Consider the following 26,960-nt stretch of genomic DNA (forward strand, 5'->3'; position numbering starts at 1 on the left):
TCCGCGACTTCCTTGAGTTAACCTTGCTGTTGTGCGGCTCCCCGTTCACGCCTGCCCCGGTCTGCGAGCCAGAGCCTACGCCTGCCCCGGCCAGCGAGCCTGAAGTCACGCCGACCAGGAACAGCGTTCCAGCGTCGCCAGTCACCTTCCATGAGCCAGTGCGGCCCACTTCGTCTGCCCGGAGGAGGGAGAGAAGACGGGCTTCCGCCTCCCGGCCCGCGCCTGCCCCGGTCTGCGAGCTAGAGCCCACACATGTCACGGTGAGCGAGCTAGAGCCCACGCATGTCACTGTGAGTGAGCCTGAGTCCTTGTCAGCCACGGTGAGCGAACCTGAGCCCTCGACCGTCCCCGAGCCAGCGCCAGTAGCCTCAGACGTCAGTGAGCCAGAGCCGATAGCCTCAAACGTCAATGAGCCAGTGCCTGTAGCCTCAGACGTCAGTGTGCCAGCGCCTGTAGCCTCGACCGTCCCTGAGCCAGCGCCTGTAGCCTCGACCGTCCCTGAGCCAGCGCCTATAGCCTCGACCGTCCCTGAGCCAGCGCCTGTAGCCTCGACCGTCCCTGAGCCAGCGCCTGTAGCCTCGACCATCCCTGAGCCAGCGCCTGTAGCCTCGACCATCCAAGAGCCAGCGCCAGTAGCCGTGACCGTCCAAGAGCCAGCGCCAGTAGCTGTGACCGTCCAAGCGCCAGTGGCCGTGACCGTCCAAGAGCCAGCGCCAGTAGCCAGGACCGTCCCAGAGCCAGCGCCAGTGGTAGAGCCCGTGCTAGAGCCAGCGCCTCCCAAGTCTCTCAAGTCTCTCGAGTCTTCCAGGGCTCCTCCTCCCGAGCTTTCCAGAGCTCCGCCTTCCGAGTTTCCCGAGCTTTCCAGAGCTCCGCCTTCCGGGCTTTCCAGAGCCCCGCCTTCCGAGCTTCCTGAGCTTTCCAGAGCTCCGCCTTCCGAGCTTTCCAGAGCTCCGCCTTCCGGGCTTTCCAGAGCCCCGCCTTCCGAGCTTCTTGAGCTTTCCAGAGCTCCGACTCCCGAGCTTTCCAGAGCTCCGACTCCCGAGATTTCCAGAGCTCCGCCTTCCGAGCTTTCCAGAGCTCCGGCTTCCGGGCTGTCCAGAGCCCCGCCTTCCGAGCTTCCTGAGCCTTCCAGAACTCCACCTCCCGAGCTTTCCAGAGCTCCGCCCTCCGAGCTTCCCAGAGCTCCGCTTCTCAAGCCCCTCGAGCCTTCCAGGGCTCCGCCTCTCGAGCCTTCCAGGGCTCCGCCTCTCGAGCCTTCCAGGGCTCCGCCCCTCAAGCCTCGCGAGCCTTCCAGGGCTCCGCCCCTCAAGCCCCTCGAGCCTTCCAGGGCTCCGCCCCTCAAGCCCCTCGAGCCTTCCAGGGCTCCGCCCCTCAAGCCCCTCGAGCCTCCCAGGGCTCCGCCCCTCAAGTCTCTCGAGCCACCCACGGCTCTACCTTCCGAGCCTCCTCCAGAGCCTCCTACGGCTCTGCCTCCAGAGCCTCCTAGGGCTCCGCCTCCAGAGCCTCCTAGGGCTCCACCTCATGAGCCTTCTACGGCCCCGCCTCCAGAGCCTCCTGCGGCCCCGCCTCCAGAGCCTCCTGCGGCTCTGCCTCCCGAGCCTCCTACGGCTCTTCTCCCCGAGCCTCCTGCGGCTCCGCCTCCAGAGCCTCCTGCGGCTCCGTCTCCTGAGCCTTCCTCGGCTCCGTCTCCTGAGCCTTCCTCGGCTCCGTCCCCGGAGCCTTCCAGGCCTCCGCCTCTAGAACTGCCTATGGCGCCACCGCCCTCGGCTCCACTTCCTGAGCCATCCTCGGCTCCACCTCCTAGGCCTTCCTCTGCTCCGTCTTCTGAGCCTTCCTCAGCTCCGTCTCCTGAGCCTCCTACGGCTGAGCCTCCAGAGCCCCCCTCAGCTCCGCCTCCTGAGCCTCCAGAGCCTCCCTCAGCTCCGCCTCCTGAGCTTCCAGAGCCTCCCTCAGCTCTGCCTCCTGCTCCTCCTGAGCTTTCCATGGGTCCGCCTCCCTTGGCTCCGCCTCCTGGGCATCCAGAACCTCCCACAGCCTCGTCTCCAGAGCCCCTCTCTGCTCCGCCTCTGGGACCAGTCCCTGTCCTGAGGCTGCCTCCCAGGCATCCTAGACCTGTCCCTGTCCAGTGGCCTCCTCCCAGGCCCCCTGACCCGGTCCCCGTCCTTGCCAAGTGGCCAGCTCCCGGGCCATCTAAACCGGCCTCTGTCCTGTGGCCACCTCCCAGGTGCCCTGAACCAGCCCCTGCTCTGCGGCCATCTCCCAGTCCACCTAAACCCGCCTCTACCCGGTGGAAGCTCCCCAGGCCACCCGACCTGGTTCCCAGCACACACCCCCAGAGACTGCTTATCTGCCCTCTCACCCTCCTTGGTCTGTCTCCGTGTCCCTTGTGCCCCCCGTGGACTGCCTGTCTGCCCCTCATTGCTCCCTGGACTGCCTGTCTGCCCCTCGTTACCCCCCGGACTGCCTGTCTGCCCCTCGTAGCCCCCTGGACTGCCTGTCTGCCCCTCGTTGCCCCCTGGACTGCCTGTCTGCCCTTTGTGCCCCCAGTCATTGGTTATTTGTTCTTCCCGTTTTTGTTTTTATTGATCGTCTGGTATCCGATCCTTGAGGGGGGGGCTATGTAACGGTTACCCTGTCTTGTCTCACTGTTGCCCTTTGTTAGTAATTTTGTCACTTTTGTTATTCCTTAGTTTTCACTTTTGTCACCCTTGTACCTCCATAGTCTTCCTGTCAGCCCTCGTGTTCACTGTTCATTGTTTTCACCTGCCCTCGTTAAGTTTGCCATTTGCTTCTGTTTGTCATCTTGTTATCTTGTTTGGTGTTCTGTTTGTTCATTTGCCCCTTAGTTCTATGTTCATGTGTATATATACCCCGTTTTTTGGTTCAGTCCCTGTCTTTCGTTGATTGTTTGTGAACGTGGTTGTATGTTGGTGATGTTCGTTCCCATGCCTGTGTTCCCAGTTCCAGTGTTCTCGTGTTTTGTTTTCATTTTTGCCCATTGTGGTAGTTTTGTTTGTTCATCTCTGTTTGTTTCCATTCGTTTAAATAAAGTTAACTGCACTTGGATCCTCAACCTTTGTCAGCCTCAGTCCTCAATCGTTACAGCGAGATTGATGTCAGAAATGTTTTGTCACAAGGCACATGAGAACCAATTGCATTTGCTGTTAAATAGTGCTTACGTGTCATTTTGTAGTCCAAATAAATATTGTATACCATTTCGGATATTTAGCAGATGGGATGATTATCAGTCAATAACAACATGGATTAATAACTATTTCTCACACAAAGCTGTTGTACGAATTCAAAAGACATGGAATATAGCACATGAGTCATACAGACTATTTTATGATGCTGTAATGATTCTTCAATGTAATTTTGGAGCTTCACAGAGACCCAGTCTCCATTCACTTTCATTCTATGGAAGATCAAACAGTACATTCTTCATAATTTATACTTTTGTGTTTCACTGAAGAAGCTTTGTATTTGGAACAAAACTAGGGTGAGAAAATGATGGTGTGGCAGCTGTGTGTGTGTGTGTGTGTGTGTGTGTGTGTGTGTGGGCAGGTTTAAGTGGTTTACGAGGACTTTTCTTTAGATTACAAACTGGTAATTAAAAGTGTATTATGATAGAAATGTGGTTTATGAGGACATTTTCATATGTTTTGCTTACAAATGTAAGCATGTTTTATTGAAAATTTTTTATGAGGGTTAGGTTTAGGGATAGGGTAAGGGGTATAGTATATTTTCAATATTCTAGTATGTTTTTATATATCAAAATACTTATATGAGTTTCCAGGCTTTTGTGTGAGCCAGGAGAGAGCATATGAGGTTACTAAAAGTGTTGATACTGCAGAGAACACAAAGAATGGTATATAACCTTGAAAAACAAGTGTATTTCTTCAAAAACAAAAAGTGTTTCTGTTAATCAATAGTACACTGATGAGAGTCCTTGGTGTGCTGGCATGTATCTTTTCAAAGATACTTTTAATCAGTTATTATATGAATGGTGTCTTGTTTTAATAAGCTAAATGTATTATAATTTTGCAGCTGGTGTTCTCTTTCAAATAATAATGTGTATGAACAAACAAAGCTGCCCATTGAGGGAATGTGCTGAAAATGCAGGAAAAAGATAAAAAGTATTTGATGGAGACATGGCTGTTTACGCAGATGTTTCTAGGAGTTGATGTACTCTGTCCATGAACTGTAACATGAGGTCAAGTTATGAGAGGCTACCAAAGATATATGTTTCTTTTTCTTTTTAATAGATAGACGAGGGATCTCCCACCAATATTTAATTAACAAAGAACGAAGAACATATTGGTGGGAAAGAGACAAGACAGTGACCTCATGGGTCAGAGACAGTGGGTAACAAGATAACAAAAAGGTATATAACTGAGAACTTAGAAAAATGAGTCAGAACGGACAGCTGGCCGGTCTCATGTTTGTTGGTGTTCAATAAACTACAACTTTGGCATCTGGAACTCAAGACTCAAGAGTTTTCTTACAACTTAGAGAGATTCATCGCGATGTTCCACGACAGGGGATAGAATCTATATTTCATACAGTATAAAAATCATTATGCCTATGGAGAGTCCTCATAATGATAGCTGCACCAACATATGGGTGTGTGTGTGTGTGTGTGTGTGTGTGTGTGTGTGTGTGTGTGTGTGTGTGTGTGTGTGTGTGTGGTTATGCAGGGACATGTGGGCAATAGGTTGTACATTGCCAGTGGGATAGTCAGTCATTAAAGAAGGTCTCAAATGGCATGTAACTTTTAGAGGAAGGACCCAATGTCCAGACTATTCTGGTCCAGCACACCCTCCCTTTTGTTCCTGACCTAACAAGACACATAAACTGCTATTCAGGCAATCACATTGACGCACACTGTTGGAAGCTTTTATGGACCCTGATGGTCCTTGCACTGTGGTGTGTAGAGAAGAGGCCTGCTAAGAACTGAATGCAGGTATGCTGGATCGATTAGGATAAATTAGGACCATTGGTTAAAAGTACTTATATATAAGCAAATAAATAGGCCTATTCCAAGAGCCTCAAATAGTGTACCACAACACCGACATTTATTTATTATTACAGCTAAGCATCATTTTATCATCAAAGCTCCTTCCTAGGCAGTGACTTAGATTGAGTATTCACTTGCACACCCAAAAAAAAAAGTCAATCAACCAGTGCCTACATTTATCATAAATCAATGCTGTGGAAGAGCAAAAGGAAATTGCGCACAGTTTGCACCCTGACCCATGTGATGCTGAAATTCTTCTGACACTTGGCACATAACGTCTTCATTATAAATGAACGTGGTACTAGACTGGCACCCCAGGCAATGAGCAATTTATATGCTGTTTTAATCCAAACCACATGACAGTAAAGACAGTGGTAATATCTGTTAGAAATGCTCTTGTATGATAAAGTTTATACTATTCACATGACCTCAGGCTTTAAAGACAGCATATGAGTGCTGTTAGAAAGATCATAGCAATCATTATAACTGGAATTTATTGGAATTTCTACATTCATCCAACTAATTATCGTTACTTTTAAGAAATCCATGCCAATATTGCCCCAAAAATGAATAGTAAAATAAATGATCCAGTTTAAAATAATGACTTTCCTAGTGGCTCCCTCTTTTGCCAAAAAACAAAACAAAAACAAAAACAGAATGCTAAAATTCAGTGGATGAAGATGTAGGTCGTGGCGTCTCGAAATGCCAGACTTTTGACTGTCAGCATAAAGTTTAGTCCGCCTTGCTGCATTTCTTGCACCGCCCACTTTGACAGGAAGATCATGACTGACTGATATGTAAGACAACCAAACTCAGTTAATTATGTTTTTACATGAAACATTTATGGCTGCATCAAAACGGCAAATCCAGTGATTAGCCTTGTTGTTCTTCAGATACTTTATACTTGTTATTACAGACTGCTACCTTGTTGTAAACACAACTTTGTTTCTGGATGAACTGGTACCTGTACATCCTGACTGCTGGCCAACCAGCCAGATTGGAACTGGCATTTTCAAGCAACTCTTACCATTTTTGTGCAACATGCAACAGACAATCCATAAATGGACTATGCAATCTAAGACTAGAAGCTGAATTACCTGACATCTACCATCTGTTACAGTATCATAACAGTAGTGTGAAGGTAATAGTTGGACAGAAGGTGTTTAAATTGGTTACCTGTGATATGGTGCTGTTTGGTACTGACTTGGTTGCTGGTCTGGATGGAACAGGTCAAGTGCAGCATAGAAAACATTGTAACAATCATCACCACACTCTGAAGGAGCAAAGACAGCTCGAACTGCTTACCTATCCTGCAATGCAATAAATACATATTTAAGCTTAATTGTATATATTTGTCCCAGCTTAATATGCAGAGACATTTATTTGTATGCCATTAGTGGATTATTATTCTCAAAAAGTGTAAACACACTAGCTGCATTTCCACTATTGGGCCAAATGTGGGTGTGCTAGTGCGTGTCAGGGCCAGTTACATTCCCTCTGTCACTTCTGGGGCTTCATCTTAATGGGGTCAATGTCAAAGGTGGAGTTTAGCTGAGTCAGGTCAGAGGTTTCAGCACCAAGATACTCATTTTCCAATTTTTCATATCTAGCTACCAGCTTACCTCATCAGATCCACAGAGAATGAAGAATAGTTAGTACTGGTCAGTAAACGAAATCAGGGCTCTTCTGATTTTTGGGCTGATGAAAATATGCAACGTCAGATCCACAGCGTCTCCCGAAATGAAGACGTGATTAAGATTATTGTTGCTGAACTTGCTAAATTGTGTATCCATTGCACCATGGTACAGGTTCAGGAAAAATACACAGTAAAAATGAATCCCTGCACTGGCTAAGAAGTATTTAGCAGTTTTCTTATTTTATTCTATTATTTCTGAACAGCTGGGTTAATTCGATTTTAATTTATTTTACATTTACACTATGTTGACAACTCCCTGTTTTTCGTGCATTTTTCTTGCACAACTATGTTTCCTATAACGAAAATAACTTTTTAATTTATTCTAATAAAGAACAGTTATTCAAAAGTTATTTGAATCATGTTGGAGTCCATTTAAAAGCTGAAAAGAAAAGAAAAGAAAAATCTAGATTTTATTTTTTGCCATATCGTCCAGCCCTAACATAGGCCCTTAATTGTTTTCTGTTTTTTCACATCAATTTTCTCATCAGCCCCAAAGCAATCAATCAACTTTAACTACTTCTGCAGCAACATCGAGTCTCTTCCACTTACCAGAAGAAAATGCGCAGTATGTTGGCAATAAGCAGTAGCAGGCAGATTCTTGTCGAGAAACCCTCTGTGTTATTAGTCCTCTGAATCTCCTGGTACTGGGGGAAATAGGGCACGGCACTCCCAAACACCATCACGCTAGAGGCCAGCAAGGAGAGCAGAGTCCACGAGCTCTCCATGTCTTCCTCTGACCCCTGCTCCATCATGTAGTCCTTAGTCCTCAAGAAAACAATGTCCCTAAAGTTCCATTCTCTACAGAGAAATCACACTACAGTTCAGCACATTCATCCATGTCATCACATATGCAACTGTAACAGAATTTTAAGAATATACTGTTGACAAGGTTAAATTGGCTGTTTTCTAGCTAAAAGAAGCACAAATGAATAAAAGAGGCATTTATTGGTGAAATATTCCCTTCCAGCACCAAAAAAAGCAACAGTGCCACCTTAAGGGTCCCACTGGTGCAACTATGCCTACAATAAACACTTTGTAAATGATTTGTGTGAGTCTTTCTGGGCATGAAATCTCAAAAGGTACCATTTTCACAATAGCCAGCAACAATTCTCTAAAAAGTTGCCACTCATTCTGACATTATCTAAGCTAAACAGGACGTTTGTGCTAATGGGACTGCGCTCCAAAAGATAAGGCTCCTTATTTCTTTGTCTCTGAACAAACAGATGTCTCCTCATAATGCTGGGCTGAGTCATACTTTCACTAGTGGCAAAAAGCTTCAAAACAATTACAGTATGAGCTTATATTACAATATTGGTGTTTTCTATAACTTTTTATTAGGGAGCATGGGCCCCCTGGAATTGATATTCAGGGCCTACTTTTCTAAATTTACATTCAAGCATTTCATGAATACAGGCCGGAACTTATCTAAAGCGACTTCCAGTGCATTCAAGGTAAGCTAGTGTATACTAGTGACATGCTGTATCGTTGGTTGTTACTTTTTGTTTTATATCAACAACCACATCCTATTACAAACACATTCAATAACACTTCAGACAATACAGTATATACAAACATTTGGCCGCTGGAAACGCCTAGAATAAAATATCCTTAAAGGGATAGTTCACTCAAAAATGAAAATTATCTCATCATTTACACATCCTCATGTCATTGCAGATGTGTATGACTTTCTTTTCTTCTGCTGAACACAAACTAGATTTTTAGAAGGATATTTCAGCTCTATGGGTAGGCCTGTCCTGATTATTAAATAACTGTCTGATTTTAGACAACTGCGATTATTGGGATTTCAAATTCCAATCTCATTCCCAAATAAGATAATTTTTAAGCAAAGATACTGTATAAATGGCATGGTTTGTGTCTTTTAGTTGAGTCCGAGCATCACTGAGCCACACCCCTTAGTTCAACAAGCTCCTGTCCTGAAGAGCGCATGAAGCGCTATGATGCGCGTGCTCGCACCCAACTCCCGCAAAGATATACTGTAAACAAACAAGTATAAACTTTATTAGTGAATGCAAACTGCTCCCATTTCACTTTAAACAATCGTGTAATGACAACTGTTCCTCGTTCATACAAGCTGTTTATAAAACACAGGGTCAAAGAGGAGACGCAAGGCCTCGTGGGTTTAATCAGAGCATTAAAATGTGTGAAAGCTAATAAATTAGGAAAAAATTATTTTACTATTGCAAAATATAATATAAATATATTAAAATATATAAAAACAATTATATTTAATTTTTTATTTAAAAAATTATAAAATATATGTTCAAAAACAAGTATAAATATGCAATTGACCAAAACTACAGTTGACCAAAAAGAGATTACTAAGCATTTAGAAATATTTGTATATTTAAAACATTATTTTTTTATTCATTTTCAAGTTTTTAAAGCCTTAAAAGGAAATCATAGTTTATTCCTATTTTATTTTTTTATTTTATATTTGAAGTTAAATATGTAAATTACTTTTTAAGGTGTATGAAGCACACACGCAGAAAATAAATTCACCTTAAAAAAATATGACATTTTATATGACAATTAATCGTGAAAGCCCTTAACGAGACAATTAATCATCACAGCCCTAAAACAGACAATAAATCATCATAATTGCAATTATTTTTTTGACAATTAATCGTCAGTCAAATTCATTAATCGTGACAGCCCTATCCTTATGAAGCGATATGATAGTTGTGGGTGAGAAACAGATCAATATTTAAGTAAGTTTTTACTATATTCTCCTCCCTGCCCAGAAAGGGGTGATATGCACGAAGAATGTATACCAAAAACAAAAGAAGAAGAATGTGAAAGTGAACGTGGATATTTACAGTAAAAAAGGACTTCACTATTGATCTGTTTTTCACCTACACCTAAAATATCGCTTCAGAAGTTATTAATTTAACCACTGGAATTGTATGGATTACTCTTATGCTGCCTTTATTTGCTTTATGGAGCTTAACATTTTTGTTACCCTTTTTCTCGCATTGTGAGGACCTACAGAGCTGAGATATTCTTCAAAAATCTTCATTTGTGTTCAGCAGAAGAAAGAAAGTCATACACATTTGGGATGGCATGAGGGTGAATAAATGATGAGAGAAATTGTATTTCTGGGTACAGAAGGGATAATTACCCTTAAGTATACCAAATGCTAGGTAGCAGATAAAAAAAGTGGAATGCTCTACTGGGACATTTTTTGTCCCTCACAATTCAAAGCTGAAGTATGTAACTTTTTCATTGTTAAAATACTTTCTTCTACCCAGTTTAAAATACAGATAAAACTATAAGTAAGCCATTCATAGGTTAGTTTTCTCGAAAACAGTAAACACTGTGTTTCTGTGGTGCTATAAAAATTCCTTTATGCTTTGAGAGACCCGCCCCAACAATGCTCCTCAACCAATGCCGTGAGTTGAGGGCGGGACTATCTGACTGTTTGAACAAATGCAGACGAGGAGCATATTCAGAAAGCTATTTTGAAAACCTTTTTTATTTGCAATTCCGTTCACTGGCGCTATTGTCGCAGAAATTACAAACTTTGGCTTTATATATCTGCGCTATTTTTGTCATTTTCGATAGAGATGCATACTACTCTGTAGTACCCGTATCGGGCAGACACTGGGGGATAAATACTCGTAATCTGTATCAGTGTCATCATTAAATAATTCCAAGTAGGAGTACTTTAATACAGTCCCTGACAAAAGTCTTGTCGCTTGTGTACAAATTGACCTGAAGTGCCGCTGAAATATATTTCTAATCAAGATTTTTTTACAAGAAATGGCTAATTTTAATCCCAACAGCTTTTGTAATAATGTTTCAGTGCAAAACGAAACTGTTAAAAAGTATTCTAAAATTCACAGCTTGGTAAAGCCCATTGAGTCAATTTTTGCAAAGACATAAGTGTTGTCGCCTTGTCATATGAGCTTCACCTGTGACTAATAATGGATCAATTAGGTCTCAGGTGTACCCCAGTACACTAGACCTTCACATCAACTGCAACTAGACCTCTGCAAACATGCCTAAGATTCACCCTGAGACTAAAGTTTTGATTATCAAGAGGCTGAAGACCAGATCTACTGCTGATGTGGCAGACACCTTCAATGTGTCTCAGCATCAAGTACAGAAGATAAAAAAACATCTGAAGACACTGGAGACATTTTTGACAAGCCCAGGTCAGGCAGACCCCGCAAGACAACTGCTCGAGAGGACCGTTTGTTGGCTCGAAAATCCAAGGCCAGCCCATTTTCCACTGCAGCAGAGCTCCACGAGACCTGGTCACCTGAAGTCCCTGTGTCAACCAGAACAGTTTGTCGGTTTCTGTCTCGAAATGGCCTCCATGGTCGAATCAGTGCCCAGAAGCCAGCACTAAACAAAAGACAATTGAAAAACCGTGTGGCATTTGCCAAGGCCCACAGCCTGCTAAAAGGATGGACCCTGGAAAAGTGGAAGAAGGTAGATTTTTCAGATGAATCTTCTCTTGAATTACACCACAGTCGCCGCAAATATTGCAGGAGACCTACTGGAGCCCGCATGGATCCGAGATTCACCCAGAAAACAGTGAAGTTTGGTGGCGGAAAAATCATGGTCTGGGGTTACATCCAGTATGGGGGTGTGCGAGAGGTCTCTGCAGGGTGGAAGGCAACATCAATAGTCTAAAATACCAAGAAATCTTAGCTACCTCTTATATTCCCAACCATAAAAGAGGCCAAATTCTGCAGCAGGATGGTGCTCCATCGCATACTTCCATCTCCACATCAAAGTTCCTCAAGGCGAAGAAGATCAAGATGCTCCAGGATTGGCCAGCCCAGTCACCAGACATGAACATCATTGAGCATATGTGGGGTAGGATGAAAGAGGAAGCATGGAAGACGAAACCAAAGAATATTGATGAACTCTGGGAGGCATGCAAGACTGCTTTCTTTGCTATTCCTGATGACTTCATCAATAAATTGTATGAATCCTTGCCAAACCGCATGGATGCAGTCCTTCAAGCTCATGGAAGTCATACAAGAGATTACATTTGGATCTCACAGCACCACTACTTAATTTGCTGACATATTTTTGTATTTGCAGTAAATTTGTTCAATTTCTTTATAGGCGACAAAACTTTTGTCTTGCCAAAATTTGACCTTTCTGTCTTGTTTAAATGATAAATCTTTTTTCAGTGAAACTAATTTATTTCAGTGCATTAATCATCATTTGGGAGGGTTTTAGCTTTTCATATGAGCTATTTCTAACACCAATTGATTAATTAAAAGTCAGGTTAATAGGAGGTGTTTCTACAAAATAGATAAGCGACAAGACTTTTGTCAGGGACTGTATAATGACGTGGCTGCACATGTGGGCATAGTGCTTCTAAGACCAGTTTAAAAACATGAGAAACATTTGAATGTGTTTAAACCATTTAAATCTAGAACATTAGTTTATTTATTAATTTTTTTATAACACATGCAGGTTCCATAGCTTGGGCGGGGTATGCCAGATTGTGCCTTGCGCCTGAGAGAGGAGATCCCTCCTCAGGTATTTCCCATGGCAAGCTGTACACCATCGCTATCATTTCTGGAATCCATGGTTGGTTGTGCTGCCGCCATAAATCCCAATGCTTTTTGAAACAGTGGAAGTGTTCACCCGAGTTTGAACTGAGACAGACACTGTAGAATGGCTTGAACACGCTCGCTCATGAGGTGCGTGCCACCACTCATGGAGTTGAAGCGTACTCCCAAAAGTTCAAGTTCAAGATGCTCACACCGCTCAGTTTCTAGAGGGTGAGAACCGCATCGATGCACTTTGTGAACATGCGAGGAGCCAGAGACAATCCGAAGGGATCCATTTCTGAGTAATTCTTTTTAATAGCAGATTTGTGAGTGCGTGATTCAAGTCAAGTCAAGTGGTTTTTATTGTTGTTTCAACCATATACAGTTAGTACAGTACACAGCAAAATGAGACAACGTTCCTCCAGGACCATGGTGCTACATAAAAACAACAAAGGACCAACACAGGACCACATGAGACAACACAACGAAATAAAATACCTATATAAAAAAACCTATATATACCTGTATAAAGTGCACCTGCAAACATGTGCAAAAAGTACGGGACAGTATAACAAATTTCTGACAATGAACAGGACAATAGACAGTGCAGCGCCGACCAGTACTCAGTAGTGCAAAAAGATGACAGTTTCTAAAAATGTAAACATAACATACTATGAGATAGTGTTCTATGCACATAGCAGTTATTGAGGTAGCAGACAGTTATAAAGTGACAGTAATTAAAGTGCAACTCAGGACACGTGTGTGTCAAACCAGTCTCTGAGTATTGAGGAGTCTGATGGCTTGGGGGAAGAAGCTGTTACACAGTCTGGCCGTGAGGGCCCGAATGCTTCGGTACCTCTTGCCAGACGGAAGGAGGGTAAAGAGTTTGTGTGAGGGGTGTGTGGGGTCAGTCCACAATGCTGGTTGCTTTAGTGGATACAGTGTTTTTTGTAAATGTCTTTGATGGAGGGAAGAGAGACCCCAATGATCTTCTCAGCTGTCCTCACTATCCTCTGCAGGGCTTTGCGGTCCGAAACGGTGCAAGTCCCAAACCAGGCAGTGATGCAGCTGCTCAGGATGCTCTCAATAGTCCCTCTATAGAATGTAGTGAGGATGGGGGTTGGGAGATGTGCTTTCCTCAGCCTTCGAAGAAAGTAGAGACGCTGCTGGGCTTTCTTGGTGATAGAGCTGGTGTTGAGGGACCAGGTGAGGTTCTCCGCCAAGTGAACACCAAGGAATTTGGTGCTTTTGACGATCTCCACAGAGGAGCCATCGATGTTCAGCGGAGTGTGTTCACCTTGTGCTCTCCTAAAGTCAACAACCATCTCTTTTGTTTTGTCGACATTCAGGGACAGGTTGTTGGCTCTACACCAGTTCGTCAGCCGCTGCACCTCCTCTCTGTATGCTGACTCGTCGTTCTTGCTGATGAGACCCACCACGGTCGTGTCGTCGGCGAACTTGATGATGTGATTCGAGCTGTGCATTGCTGCACAGTCGTGAGTCAGCAGAGTGAACAGCAGTGGACTGAGCACACAGCCCTGGGGGCCCCAGTGCTCAGTGTGGTGGTGGTGGAGATGCTGTTCCCGATCCGGACTGACTGAGGTCTCCCAGTCAGGAAGTCCAGGATCCAGTTGCAGAGGGAGGTGTCCAGGCCCAGCAGGTTCAGCTTTCCAATCAGGTGCTGGGGAATGATTGTGTTGAATGCTGAGCTGAAATCTATGAACAGCATTCGAACGTATGAGTCCTTATTGTCTAGGTGGGTGAGGGCCAGATGGAGGGTTGTGGTGATGGCATCGATCCGTTGAACGGTTTGAACGATCACGCAAACTGCAGTGGGTCTAGTGAGGGGGCAGCTGGGTCTTAATCTGCCTCATGACGAGCCTCTCGAAGCACTTCATGATGATGGGTGTAAGTGCGACGGGACGGTAGTCGTTGAAGCAGGACACTGAAGACTTCTTTGGCATGGGGATGATGGTGGTGGCCTTGAAGCACGTTGGAACGACGGCGCTGCTCAGAGAGATGTTGAAGATGTCGGTAAGAACATCTGCTAGCTGGTCTGCACATCCTCTGAGCACTCTGCCAGGAATGTTGTCTGGTCCAGCAGCCTTCCATGGGTTGACTCTACGTAGAGTTTTCCTCACATCTGCCGTGGTAAGACAGAGCACCTGGTCGTTGGGAGGAGGGGTGGACTTCCTCGCCATCACATCGTTCTGCACTTCAAACCGAGCGTAGAAGTCGTTCAGCGCATCTGGAAGGGAGGCATCTTTGTCACAGGCAACTGATGTTGTCCTGTAGTTGGTTCAAATGTCTCGGTCCAGGATTGGCCGAGAAAATAATGGCTGAAAAACCCTTTTTGAGCTTGACAATTTGGCACAACCTCTATCGCGCTTTTCACAAGGAGATTGTGTATTTAGGCTTGTAACACTGCCGCGTCTTCAGACGAAACTGTGGAATACAAAACGCCATTGAAACGGGGTGGCCAGCATGCAAATTGGATCGTATAACCATGTTTGATTGTTTTTTGTACCATTCAGAAATACCTGTTAGGGCTCACCACACGTCTGCTTAAAGGGACAGAGGGCAATTGGGTTTGCTCACCGTATGATATAGTGTGTTGCTCACCATAGGGAAGTGTGTCCTTTGAAGAGGAAAAGGGCTCTTTATTGAGAATGTGTGAGCATCTCATGCATTTGCAAAGAGTGCTGTATACTTTTTTGCATTTATTGGATGTTTTATTGCATTTATTTGAGTGCAAGACACAGAAACAACATTTTGAACAATATTGTGAACAACAATATTCCTTTCCCGACATACAGCAGTGGGGAGATGGGTAACAGTGTTTTAAGTCTCCAGTCGAGCCTTCTTTGGTGCGGACTTGGAGGGAACCATGGACTGCTTTATGCTTCAAAGGACTGTGCCTGTCAGGAGCACTTTTGCTGCCCGGGAGGGTTTGTTTCAGCAAGGCAGGCACCGATACGGCTGCTTCTGTTTGGGCCACTGCTTGCGTGGCCTCACCGGTGGCAGGTACCAGCGCTGAGGCAGCAGGTATGGGGCTTTTAGTCGGCCACTGGCTCGAAACAGAGCGAAGGTGAACTGGCTGTGGTGTACTCCATTTCGGCATAAAGTGTTTCATAGCATGTGACTGCTGCTGTGTCGCACTGTAATGGTCAGCAAACTTATTCACAGAGCCGCCAAGAGGCCAGCTGGAGACACTGAGCATCCAACAGAGTGGCTTTTTCCCTATCATTCATTTCTGTGAGGGTCAGCCATATATGTCGATCCAGAACTGCCAGGTTGCCAATGGACTTGCCAATGGCCTGCGCAGTGACTTTCGTGGCATGCACCATTAAGTCTGTAGCGGTGCGGAGCTCTTTGAATGTCTCTGGATCGAAGCCTTGCTCGTCCATTTGCTTGAGGAGCTTAGCTTGAAATACCTTGAGCACCGCCATTACGTGGAGTGCTGAACCAGCATGTCCTGCTGCTGAGTAAGCTTTTCCAGCCAGTGCAGATGTTTGTTGACACGGCTTGTATGGGGTGTGATTTCCACACCCTTTTACTTGCTGGGCAGAGGTGTGCTGCTAACGCCTCCTCCACAGGGGGTAGTTGGGCATAACTGATTTCTTCATTGTGATCCACACTAGAGAAGACGGCGTCACTGTGTGAGTGTGCTGAGAAGGACTCCGGGAAAGAATGGTGCAGATTTGCAGAATGTGGCCACTTGATGGCGTCCGGGCATCAGGAAACATCCATTGAGGCGAGACTGTTCAGGTTCCTCTGGGGGAGACTACAAAAGGTAAACTCTTCGACGGCCTTGTAAGAATACAGAGCATCTCCCTGTCAGTGGAGTGTGCACACTCCTCGCCCTCGCTGGTGGAAGGGGCGGCAGCATCATCCACTGACCCCTCGCCTGTTGCAGCGAAAGACATGACATCATCATTATCATCCCCAGCATCAGAACTGAAGAAACGAGACGAGGCCATGCACTCTTTCAGAGGGCCGCAGCTCATCTCGCACATGGCGTACATTCATTAGCAAAGTGTCTTGAGACGTATGACCTCGCAGTGAGGATAGTCTGTCTCCACGAGAGATGACTCTGCATGGGCATGGCTTAGACAGTAAACGCAGCTCTCATGCTGATATGACGGCGGGATGTGCCTCTCGCACAAGGGACACTTCTGGAACAACATCTTTAAAAGACGCAAACACATAAGTGACTCTTTTAGATATAAATATGCATGTGTGTACATGTCATGAAGCGATGGTCCGAGCTTAGTTACATTGATATCATTAACTACTTTGAGTTGTAATGACAGCCAACAACAGCACAATTTGAGCCTGAAATTCATTTTACTCCAAAAAAAAATTAAATAAATAAACTTAAATGGTTGTTGTTCTCTGTCTGGATCGCTCGTTTTGGTAGTTTTTACAATGCGTCTCAAGACCAGCAACAAAAAACAGGCAATTAGAATCATCATGGCGTCTCCCAGTGGTTGCTCAGGAAAATAGTGGATAAATCAATCTAACAGATATCGAACTCAGTCAGGCTCAACGCAACAAACCGAGAACAGTCATGTGGCAGGGCGGAGGGCGGGGCCGGGTCGTGATCCTACGCAGCCGGTCCCGTATTAGGCTAATCAAGCCTCTGAGGTTTAAAGGTCGACTGCAGGGTGTCGTGCGGGAGAGAGAGATCGTTAGCGGACATGTCCGTCATGTGTGTTTATGTTGTCTTTTAAGTTTACCATTAAACTATTATTTATATCGTCAAGCCGGTTCTCGCCTCCTCCTTTCCATTGATCCCTTTACACTGGTGCCGAAACCCAGGAAGGAGGAGGGATACGCCGTAGTAGAGTTCTCGCCACTACCGCCCACCCCAACGGAGCAGCCGCGGCCATCTGCCGGGAGACGAGGAGCCCAGCCACCTGAACGAGGACGATGGCCGCCGACCGCGAGGGGAGAAGGGGCTCCTAGCCGACCGCCTGGAGCGGTCAGGGCCGCTGCCAGGGGTGCAGGAGTCGCCTACCGGCCGCTGAAACGCGGCGGGATTTAAGACCGCCGACCGCGAGCAGGGAGGGGCTCACTGGCGACCGCCTGGAGCGAGAGGACCGCTGCCAGGGGCGGGGGAGACCCCTTCTGTTCCCCGAGAACGCGGCGGGGTGTTCCGTCCGCAAGGGGCTGGAGGACTCCCTCGGATCCGCCTGGAGAGGCACGGCTGTCGTCCGATAAAGGGTGGAGGAGTGGCCGAGGAACAAGCTGCGGCGTATCGGAGAACTGGCGAGTAAGACTTTTTCTTTTTTTCCATCTCTCTCTCCTCTCTCTCTGCGTTGGCCTTTATCCGCTTTTAAATTTACACTGTACACTACACTGTTACAGGAAGTACCCCCCATTTTAATTATTTCTGTTTCCCTCCCCTTGTCCCCTCCCTCGTCCAGGTAGATGGGGATGACCTGCCGGCAGACAGCGCGGAAGGTGCGCCCTCCCCCAGGGAAAGGGGGGTGTACGTCAGGCCGGGGGCTCCCCAGCCTGAGAGAACGAGGGAGGAATGTGGCAGGGCGGAGGGCGGGGCCGGGTCGTGATCCTACGCACCCGGTCCCGTATTAGGCTAATCAAGCCTCTGAGGTTTAAAGGTCGACTGCAGGGTGTCGAGAGATCGTTAGCGGACATGTCCGTCATGTGTGTTTATGTTAGTCTTTTAAGTTTACCATTAAACTATTATTTATATCGTCAAGCCGGTTCTCGCCTCCTCCTTTCCACTGATCCCTTTACAAATCAATACTAAAGGTGTACTGTCCTCTCCATGAATGTACAGAACAATATGGATAAAATAACAACAATAAAGCATGAATAACATGTACGTATTTGCTGGGATACTTTTAAAGGTAAGCTACACCCTATTAAAACAGTCCTGAATTGTCTTTTTATTTTACACAGCAAATGCTAATATTAAGGCAATATTAAGATTTCAATGCATATAATGGCATACCTTTACAAACACAAAACTATCGGTACACAGTATCGGCTATATCCAAAACGAGGTACTTGTATCGGCCTTCAAAAATTGGTATTGGTGCACTTCTAATTTTCAGTGGCATTTTCACCCTGATCACTGGTTAATTTCTGAATTTCCACAGCATCTTTTCCCATCCTTCCACAACTCTTACACATGCTGTGTATTTTTAACAGATGTGTCAGCTGAGGGTGTGAGAACTCTTCACAGGATGTGGGAAAAGGTTTGTGATGGAGAAATGTATGATCTGTTTTTGAAATACCCAAAGGCTCAAACCCTGCATTATATATATATATAGACACACAGACAAAAAGAGTTGATAGATCACAATTACTGTATCTCAACAACTGTACACGTTTAAGCTGATTTTGTTGTTCAAGAAACGTTTCCTTATCCCCATGCATTTGAGTTGAACAATACATTCATATGCAGCCATGGAGCATTGCTCTTGCCCTCCACGGTATACTTAAAAGCTAATGTCTCTAGAGCTGTTGCGTAACTTCTGCATTCCGTTGGGGGGTGAGGCTTTTCCGACACGCCTTAACCTCAACCTCTTTGTGTATCCAAAAAAAAAAAATAGATGTTTACATCCACTCCTTCAGTAATCAGATTGTGATGTTTTAGACGGAAAAAATTAAGACGATCTGTATCTCTAAATGCAAACATGGTCACAAAACATGCTTGGTATGGTGTTCTTGAGGCATTGGGTTAGTCATATGAGTTATGAACTTTCGAAACCAGATCCAGCAGCACACGTGGAGAACTGGAAAACCCCACGAGTGGGCTCCAAGGGGTCTTTTACACAGGAAGATTTTTAAGATCTGCCTGCAATTGTTGCGTCTCATTATTTTTTCAGCACCATGAGCGTTGCGTTTAAAATAGTTAAACTTGTAAAACTTGTCTCGAAATCCCTGCGTTTAGATTAATTCGGTTAAGCTCCTTTGAGAGGGGCGTTCACTCCGAACACGAGTTTGCGTCTGTCTGTGGTCTTTTTTATTAGTTTTTTTTTTATGTAAACATGCGCTAGATTGACAACTTTGACCGCGTCTCGCTGATTTTTAGACGTCTCACGCAGGAGCTCTGCGTATTTTTAGTCGCAGCTTTGAGTAAAAACAAAAAAAAAGGAATCAAACAGTTCTCTGAGAATCCTTCGTTCAGTTTCATTTCGTTGCGCTCCTTCTAGCTGTTTTTAAACGCAAGAACGCGTCCGGTGTGAGGTGTAAACAGCTCCTAAAATATATGAGCACACTCGGAGATACGTGAGGTCGGTTTTTAAGTTATCTGCATGTTTTATTGGCTGCTTGTCTTGATCAATATCAAGTGAGCCCGATAATCGGAGATAAATTATTAGGTTATCACGTACAAACTGTTCTTCAAAAAGAATTATGAATCATGCGCCGAGAACAAATTGTGTGGTTTTCGCGCAAATCTCTACGTTTGTTGAATTTGCACGTTCAGCTAGATTTCACGGCTCAGGTTTCGCTGTGAAATGAAAAATAAGCAGCTTGACATGACAAAAAGACAAGTTACAAAGGGAAATACAATTTAAGTTAGGTAGAGCATACCTCGTTTCGCGCGAAGACTCGTTTGGCAACTTTAATACGTAGCACACACTCTCGTGAGCATATGCCGTCTCATCTAGTCATCATCATCATAGTCTAAATCTGGGCTTGAGAGCGCGCAGCTTTCATCAACTGCTCTAATATGTTACTCAGGGAAGAGGAAGAAAAAATAAATAAACGATATATCGTCTCAACCCGAATTTCTTTGACTGATCAAAGCGATATCTCGACCGCTGACGACTTTTTTCGAAGATGATTCACTTTTACACACCATATAACTAGAAAAAAGATTTAATAGCTGCCCTGTCATAAAACAAGCTGACTGGCTCCCTCTCTCTCTCCTTTTATCTCGAATCCCTTCAACAGCTGATGATTGGCATATGACACGACAACGCCGTTATTCAATACGATCACAGTTAACGCTGCTTTAAGTGATTTTTGTCTTATGGAATGGTATGCAGAAAAGGTTCCTTCTTCCTGAAAGATGTTACTGAAATAACTGTCCTGAGATATCTCACCGGTCTATGTGACAGCACTATACTGTGATAAACAGCAAACAAAAACTGGGGCCGCGGACACATTCTTTGATTAGCCAAATGGAAGTCTTTGAATTGTTTTCTGCCTGAAGAAAGTACGATACTGCATACTACCATACTACTCTTACTATTTCTACAATATGGCAGAAGTTGTATGAGTATGGATAGTACGCAATTTAGAACTAAGCCAAAGACTGTTTAGCAGAGACGGGCCACTTCTATTAAAATGAATAGGAGAATGAACGGTCAACGGATGTAGAAAGGAAGTCCCGCCTTACATGTAAAAAAGCCAATCACGTTTTAGGTCAGACGTCGCCAGCCAATCAACTCCAAAATGAGCTTGTGCAATTTTAATGCAAGCCGGGAAAATTGCTTTTATTTGCGTTTTTTATAATACCATTGATGTCAGATTTTACTGTTGATTTGAAATATGTTCTTTGATCGTAATCTTGACCAACTGTTTTGGACATTTCGGTTTCCCAATTCAAGTAGACAGGTGATGGATGCGCTTTTTTTTTCTTTATTATTCTTTATTTATTTTTTTTTATTAATGCTTACAAAACTTTTACATCTAGAGCCAAGAGGTATATTAAGACAAAAAACAACAAAAAAGGAACATGAATAAATAAACAGTTTAAATAAAAATATAAAATTGTTTACATATTTCAATACACTTTACAGCTTTCTTGTTACTCAAATTGGAAATTGTTCTTAGGTATTGCTGAACCTCTGAATTAAAAACTTAAATTAACCACCATACTTACATTTATGAATAAAAAATTTGCCAACAAAAGCAGAACATTAATCAAACAATATTCCTTATGAAGAGACATGTCAGCTAAAAAAAACAAATAAAACATTTTCAAAACAAAGTTGAAAGCTGGAAATGATATGATCTCTAACAATCTTGCAGAAATCAGACCAAAAACAAGTCGAGTAGGGACAACTCCAAAATAAATGAAAAAATGTTTCCGCCTGCAGAATATATATGGACATCACAATTCTCTCTACAAGAAAATAAATAGTGGGGTAAGGTGATGCACTTTCATGACTGGAAATAGCCTCCAAGGAGCGTTCCAAAGATGACCTATAGTGAATGCTAGAAAGACTTTGAGAAAGTTGCCGAAATAGGGTTGCCACCCGTCTTGTAAAATACGAGTTTATCCCGTATTTAAAGATGAAATTATGCGTTAATACGGGACACAATTTGTCACGTATTTAAGCTGGTCCGATGGCGTCACAGCAAAATGTTTCAAGATCGTTTATTTAACCTTGATGTTCATTAAAAATGTAAACAATTCCAGAGAGTGTCCCGTATTTTACAACTTCTAAAGTGGCAACCCTACGCCGAAGCCACAGTGTTTTTTTTTTTTTTTTTTTTTTAAAGTAGTAGCCTATGCAATTCAATACAGCTTCAGAATTTACATTTGAGGTATGACTGTGTGTAATTTATGTTGTAGAACAAACAATCACGTATAAGTTATGTCTACCACAGACCTGATTTTACTCTTAAGTTGAAACCCCATTATAAAAACCCAAAGGAAAATCCAGAGGGAACAGAGTTTTTGAACAAACAGAACAGCTCTATATTCATATTCATAACAGTTGTAAGCTGATTGCGCTATTTTGCTGCTGTTGTGCTTGACAACTGTGAGAAGAGGCACTGCTGCTCTCTACTGTTCGGTGACGTCAGAGACTGTATAGCAGAGACGGGCCACTACTATTAAAATTAGTGGGAGAAACTGGAACGCCCAACAGTCAACATATGTAGAAAGGAAGTCCCGTCTTACGGGTAAAAGAGCCAAACACCTTTTACATACAGATATCACCTGTCAATAAACTCAAAAACACACATGTGCAATACACCAGACAGGCAATACGTCATCCAGAGTAGGCTCTCATCACCACGCACTCTTTTGGGGAAAAAATATCCTGCGTACCGCATAGACGGCAAAAGCGTAAAAACTTCATACAAACCGGTTCAAATGAATAACGCTATGCCGAAGAGTTGCTGTGTAGTTGGTTGCATCAACAATAAATCCAAAAATGCTGATCTGCGATTTGTACCCCTGCCATGTCCTAAACAAGGTCCTGATAGAAGGACTTTGTGGCTCCAAGCTATATGAAGGGCAATGGAAAGCTATGGGGCCCTGCATCTCCACACACTCTTGTGAACATTTCATGTCAGGTAAGAGCTAACTTAGCTAACACTATGTCTGATTGAACAATTATATGCTATGGGCAGATAGCTATCTATAAATACTATTCATGTGTTTAGATTAGTAAAAGCCCGTCGCTACGTTAGGCTATCCTGTTAATGCTAACTTTGATGTATCGTGATTTCAGGATTCCAAATAAATGTCAGACTTCAAACTGATTATGTGCCCTCAATCCCCCCCCCACCGAAGACAGACTCTTTCTGTTTCAAGAAAAATCAGCCGTTTTCACAGTCCCACTAAGCGCATGCGGTCCTGTGCAGCGTTTAAGCCTCCTTGTTAGCACGCATGCCTCCCATGCCAGGGATGCCGGTTCAAAGCCCATTCGGAGCGGGGCGAGTAGGACCGTTCTTTTTTTTATAGTGAATTTGTTGCCCAGCACACATTAAGTGATCAGCATTCTTTTACATGGTCTAAGCCCTCTTATTACTTAAATATCAAAATATCCAGATCTGGCCATATCACATATTAGAGTAAGCTTGAAGTGAATAGATCAAGGTTACATACTGAATAGTATTAGACATGTATACATAGTATCCTGAGCAAGATTACTTGTTTTCTGAATAGAAAGTCCAATTTGAGGACCACAGTCTCCCCCATTTTTTCATTCCTTGGCAGAGGCACCCTGGAAACTCTTTACAGATATTAAAAAAATAATTTGGAATATGTGTTATTTATGCGTATTTTAAGTATTTTATGATTGTACAAAGTTGATATCCTATTCATTGTATACTGAGTATATATTGGTCCCTTTTCTCCATAGTGGAATGTTCACAAATAATAAGGGGCTGGCAACATTTCAGAAAAAAAGTGCAATATTCTGGATTTATTTGGAAACATAAACAGACAATATAAATATAACAAATTGCCTAGACTTTATTATTGTGGTAATTCATTTCTTGAATAAATTGAACACGAAAGCCACAAGTACAAGAAGAACTCATCTTTCAAGATTCTAAGGCACTGCTGTGGGTGATGAATCCATTTTCCATGATCTTAACAAAAGTTACAATAATTGAACAAGGTTTCTATGAGTTTCAGCAATCAAGGCTCTAGTTCATGTTTTTTATTATCAAGCAATGTAGGAAATCTATAACTTTGAAGAAAAAATAAAAGCCAAATGGAACGAACAGATGTGTTTCAGCACACAGTCTTATTCTGTGGCTCTGTCTGCTGCCCATGCATTAAATATACATTGAAGGATATCATCCATGAGTGCTAATATCTTCTACTATAGTATGGATTTTTTACCCAGCCCTAGATGTAATAATTTCACAAACAAGTGGAGGATTTTATTGATATGCTTTTTCTCATAGAGCGTGTGATCAGCGCCTTGAAGAACAGGTTTCACATCCTCGACGGCCCAATTCCTGTACAGTTTGTGAAGTCTGTGGGATGAAATGGAAAGCAAAGAGGAGGCAACGGTTGACAAAATTGTACATGTTTGCGCTGCCTTAGTCAATATGTCATCAAATATTGTGTTCAGCCGTGACAGGGTTGGGGATGAGAAATCATAATTCACATACAGATAAGTAAGGGAGATGCTGGTTAGACAAAAATGAAGTTCAAATAAAACTAAACTTTCTCCTCAGCATTCCCACCCTTTTGAAAATACTGCACACTCTTTCATAGAATACAGTTACAATATGCATGATGGACCATGTATCAAAATCATACTGCTTTAAGGATCAGTTCAGGACATAACTGAATTTGTACTGCAGATTGCACAAAATTAAATTAAAAATTTAATTGCATTTTGGAAGAGCATTTCATCAGTTTCAAATTTGTTTGTTTTTTTGAGGAATTTGCAGTGAAAATGTTATGTTTAGTTTTATTTTGGTATTCTGATATGAATTTCTGTAATGTAATTTGCATTGCTTTACCTGCACAAGCCAACCTGTAAACTATTTACTTCTAGGCATAAATTGTAAATGTTTTACTTAATACAGTGGCTTCTTCGGTCATATACCATGTCCCTTATCTACCCTCATCTACCTTAGAGCACTGCTCTGCACTCTCTGTAGATTCTCTGTAGTCTTTCAATGGGATCACATTGTAGTAAAATGATTATACTGTGGTCTGCAGTTCTGTTGACTAATTTCTCTCAAAACAAGATGTGATTTGTTTAAGGTTAAATAATTTGTATTTTTGTTTGCTATCACAATTGTGTTCAGGGCGCTGGATACTTCGTATCATAATATACATCAATATTGAAATTATTTTTGAGGTTGTCATATTAATTGCTTCCATATTGCCCAACTCAACATGATCCCAAACAAAGTAATATATTTGGTATTAATTAGAATGTATTTAATAATGTGTTTTTTTTAGTTTGTTTGTTTGTTTTGTTTGTTTTTTATTATAAATCCACTGTCTTTATTCTGGTTAGTGTTTTACTGAAAGTTGGTTTACCTTAACCTCCTGTTAAGTGAGGTTCCAGTCAGCTGAGGGTATATATGCCTTGCACAGAACCTGCTAATGGTATATATAGTCTTCAAAATGAAATCCTAATTTTGTGGGACATGGAAGATTGTGTTTTGCTGTGGGGTCCAGGTTATGGAATCAGCATAACCTGCATGGCAGGTAAACATCTTTGTAGAGCAGGACTGAGAAGTAAAATATTTCACTGGTAATTGTCTTACCTGGAGACTCAATAAAGGACAAAAAGATGGGGAAGACATCTCTGGCCACTGAGTGGAGTTATTGCACCAGCTGGATGCTGGGAAACCAAAGGGAGATGATTGAAGACTGATCAAATTAAGCTTTTCGGTGTATGTTATGCGTTCTATGGCAGGCAGAGTGGAAATATATAAACTTTTCATAGTGTCTTTGTGTAATTTATAAACTAATTGAATTCCAGTGGTTTTGTTTTGGGTTTGTATTGCTATTGAAATCTATGGTGAGTGTAATTTGTTTTCCCCCATAAAGGGGATGTGCCGGTCTAATGTAAAGCTGCGCAAGCCAGGTACATTATTGTAATAGGTAACGAAGCACAATTTATGATTCCAGTGTTGTCAGATTTTATTGCTGATTTGAAATATGTTATTTGGTTGTAATCTTCTCCAACCATTTATGAGATTTATGTGTTTTCCCATTCAAGTAGATCGGAGCTGCACCTTCATGACTGGAAATAGCCTCCCGAGAGCCTTTCAAAGATGACCGACAGTAGACTCACTTGCTAGAAAGACTTTAGTTACGTTCTCAACAGTATCTTTGGGACCGATGTATCTAATGGTTCAGTCTCTCTCGTGGAAGTTCCAGAATGGCTAAAATAGCTTACAGCACCTTTAAATACCATCACGGGTCAGTTACAGACTGTATAAATTAATCCAAATGGGCTTTACTTGATTTGAAATATTGGTATAATAATGTAAAATATTGATATAATAATGTAATTATACTGTATATTATTATAATAATATTTACATTTAATCAATGCAGTGAATGTTGTAGCTAGTAGCCTATTGCTCTTTATTTACATCAAACTATACCTAACAAGTCTGGTCCAGAACTCCCCTAAAATTTTAAGAAAAATTGATGATACAAATTAGCAATAGTTTCCACCAAAACACCAAAGTCACAACAGGTATTCTTACTGTTGTAAAACCGTAAGCTAATAAATTCAAATGGGATCTCCTATAAGAGGTTTTGTGACATTTTACTTTGTGGACAGTTACTCTGCTTTAGCTACATGCAATGGTATTTTGGCAGAATTACATGATTTCCATGGTAACTGTCTGTCTTTTGGTTACAGGGACTGTTCAACCAAAAACCTCTGTAGGTGTATACAATGCAAGTAAATTGTGACCAGACTTTTCAAGCTCCAAAAATCACCAAAAGTATAATAGGTATGGGTGAGAATTTTTTTTATATTTAAGTCCTTTTTTACTGTAAATCACCACTTTCGCATTCTGAACGTGAAAGTGGAGATTCATTGTAAAAAAAAGAAGAAAAAAAAAGGATTGAAATATTGATTTGTTTCTTGCTAAAGTAATTGAATCGCTTCAGAAAACATAGATGGATTACTTGGTATGGATTACTATTTTTACTTCTAAAAATCTTTGTTTGCATGCAGCAGAAGAAAGAAAGTCAAACACATCTGGATGACATGAGGGTGAGTAAATTATGAGAGAATTTTCATTTTGGGTGAACAATTCCTTTAAACATGTGTTATGTTATAGGTCTATATGTATATTATTCATCATTTAACATTATTCGTAATTTAACAGAGAGAGAGAGAGAGAGAGAGAGAGAGAGGCCTGTAACATTTGTGGAACGACTGTGCATCTTCGAGCGTGCACTACCCTGCTGCAGCGCTTTGGCTCACGCGAGAGGTCGATTTGCGCGCCTGCAGCTGTGGGAATCTCACATTGAGACCTCTCGTAATCACGC

General features: G+C 42.9%; 1 protein-coding gene across 4 annotated transcripts in view; it reads right to left on the reverse strand.

Moving 5' to 3' along the window:
- Nucleotides 1-19,903, reverse strand: part of LOC127661390 (solute carrier family 66 member 2-like) — an 86,349-nt gene extending 66,446 nt beyond the window's left edge. For all 4 annotated transcript variants that reach the window (XM_052152057.1, XM_052152058.1, XM_052152056.1 and 1 more), the window contains exons 1-3: nt 19,820-19,903; nt 7,263-7,511; nt 6,194-6,327 (exon numbers count right to left, since the gene is read on the reverse strand). In XM_052152057.1, coding sequence (XP_052008017.1) covers nt 6,194-6,327; nt 7,263-7,465 — 337 coding nt within the window. In that variant the 5' untranslated portion in view covers nt 7,466-7,511; nt 19,820-19,903. The remainder of the gene's footprint in view (nt 1-6,193; nt 6,328-7,262; nt 7,512-19,819) is intronic.
- Nucleotides 19,904-26,960: the final 7,057 nt, after the last annotated feature.

The sequence above is a fragment of the Xyrauchen texanus genome, chromosome 21 (assembly GCF_025860055.1).
Source record: "Xyrauchen texanus isolate HMW12.3.18 chromosome 21, RBS_HiC_50CHRs, whole genome shotgun sequence".
NCBI classification, from domain to species: Eukaryota; Metazoa; Chordata; class Actinopteri; order Cypriniformes; family Catostomidae; genus Xyrauchen; species Xyrauchen texanus.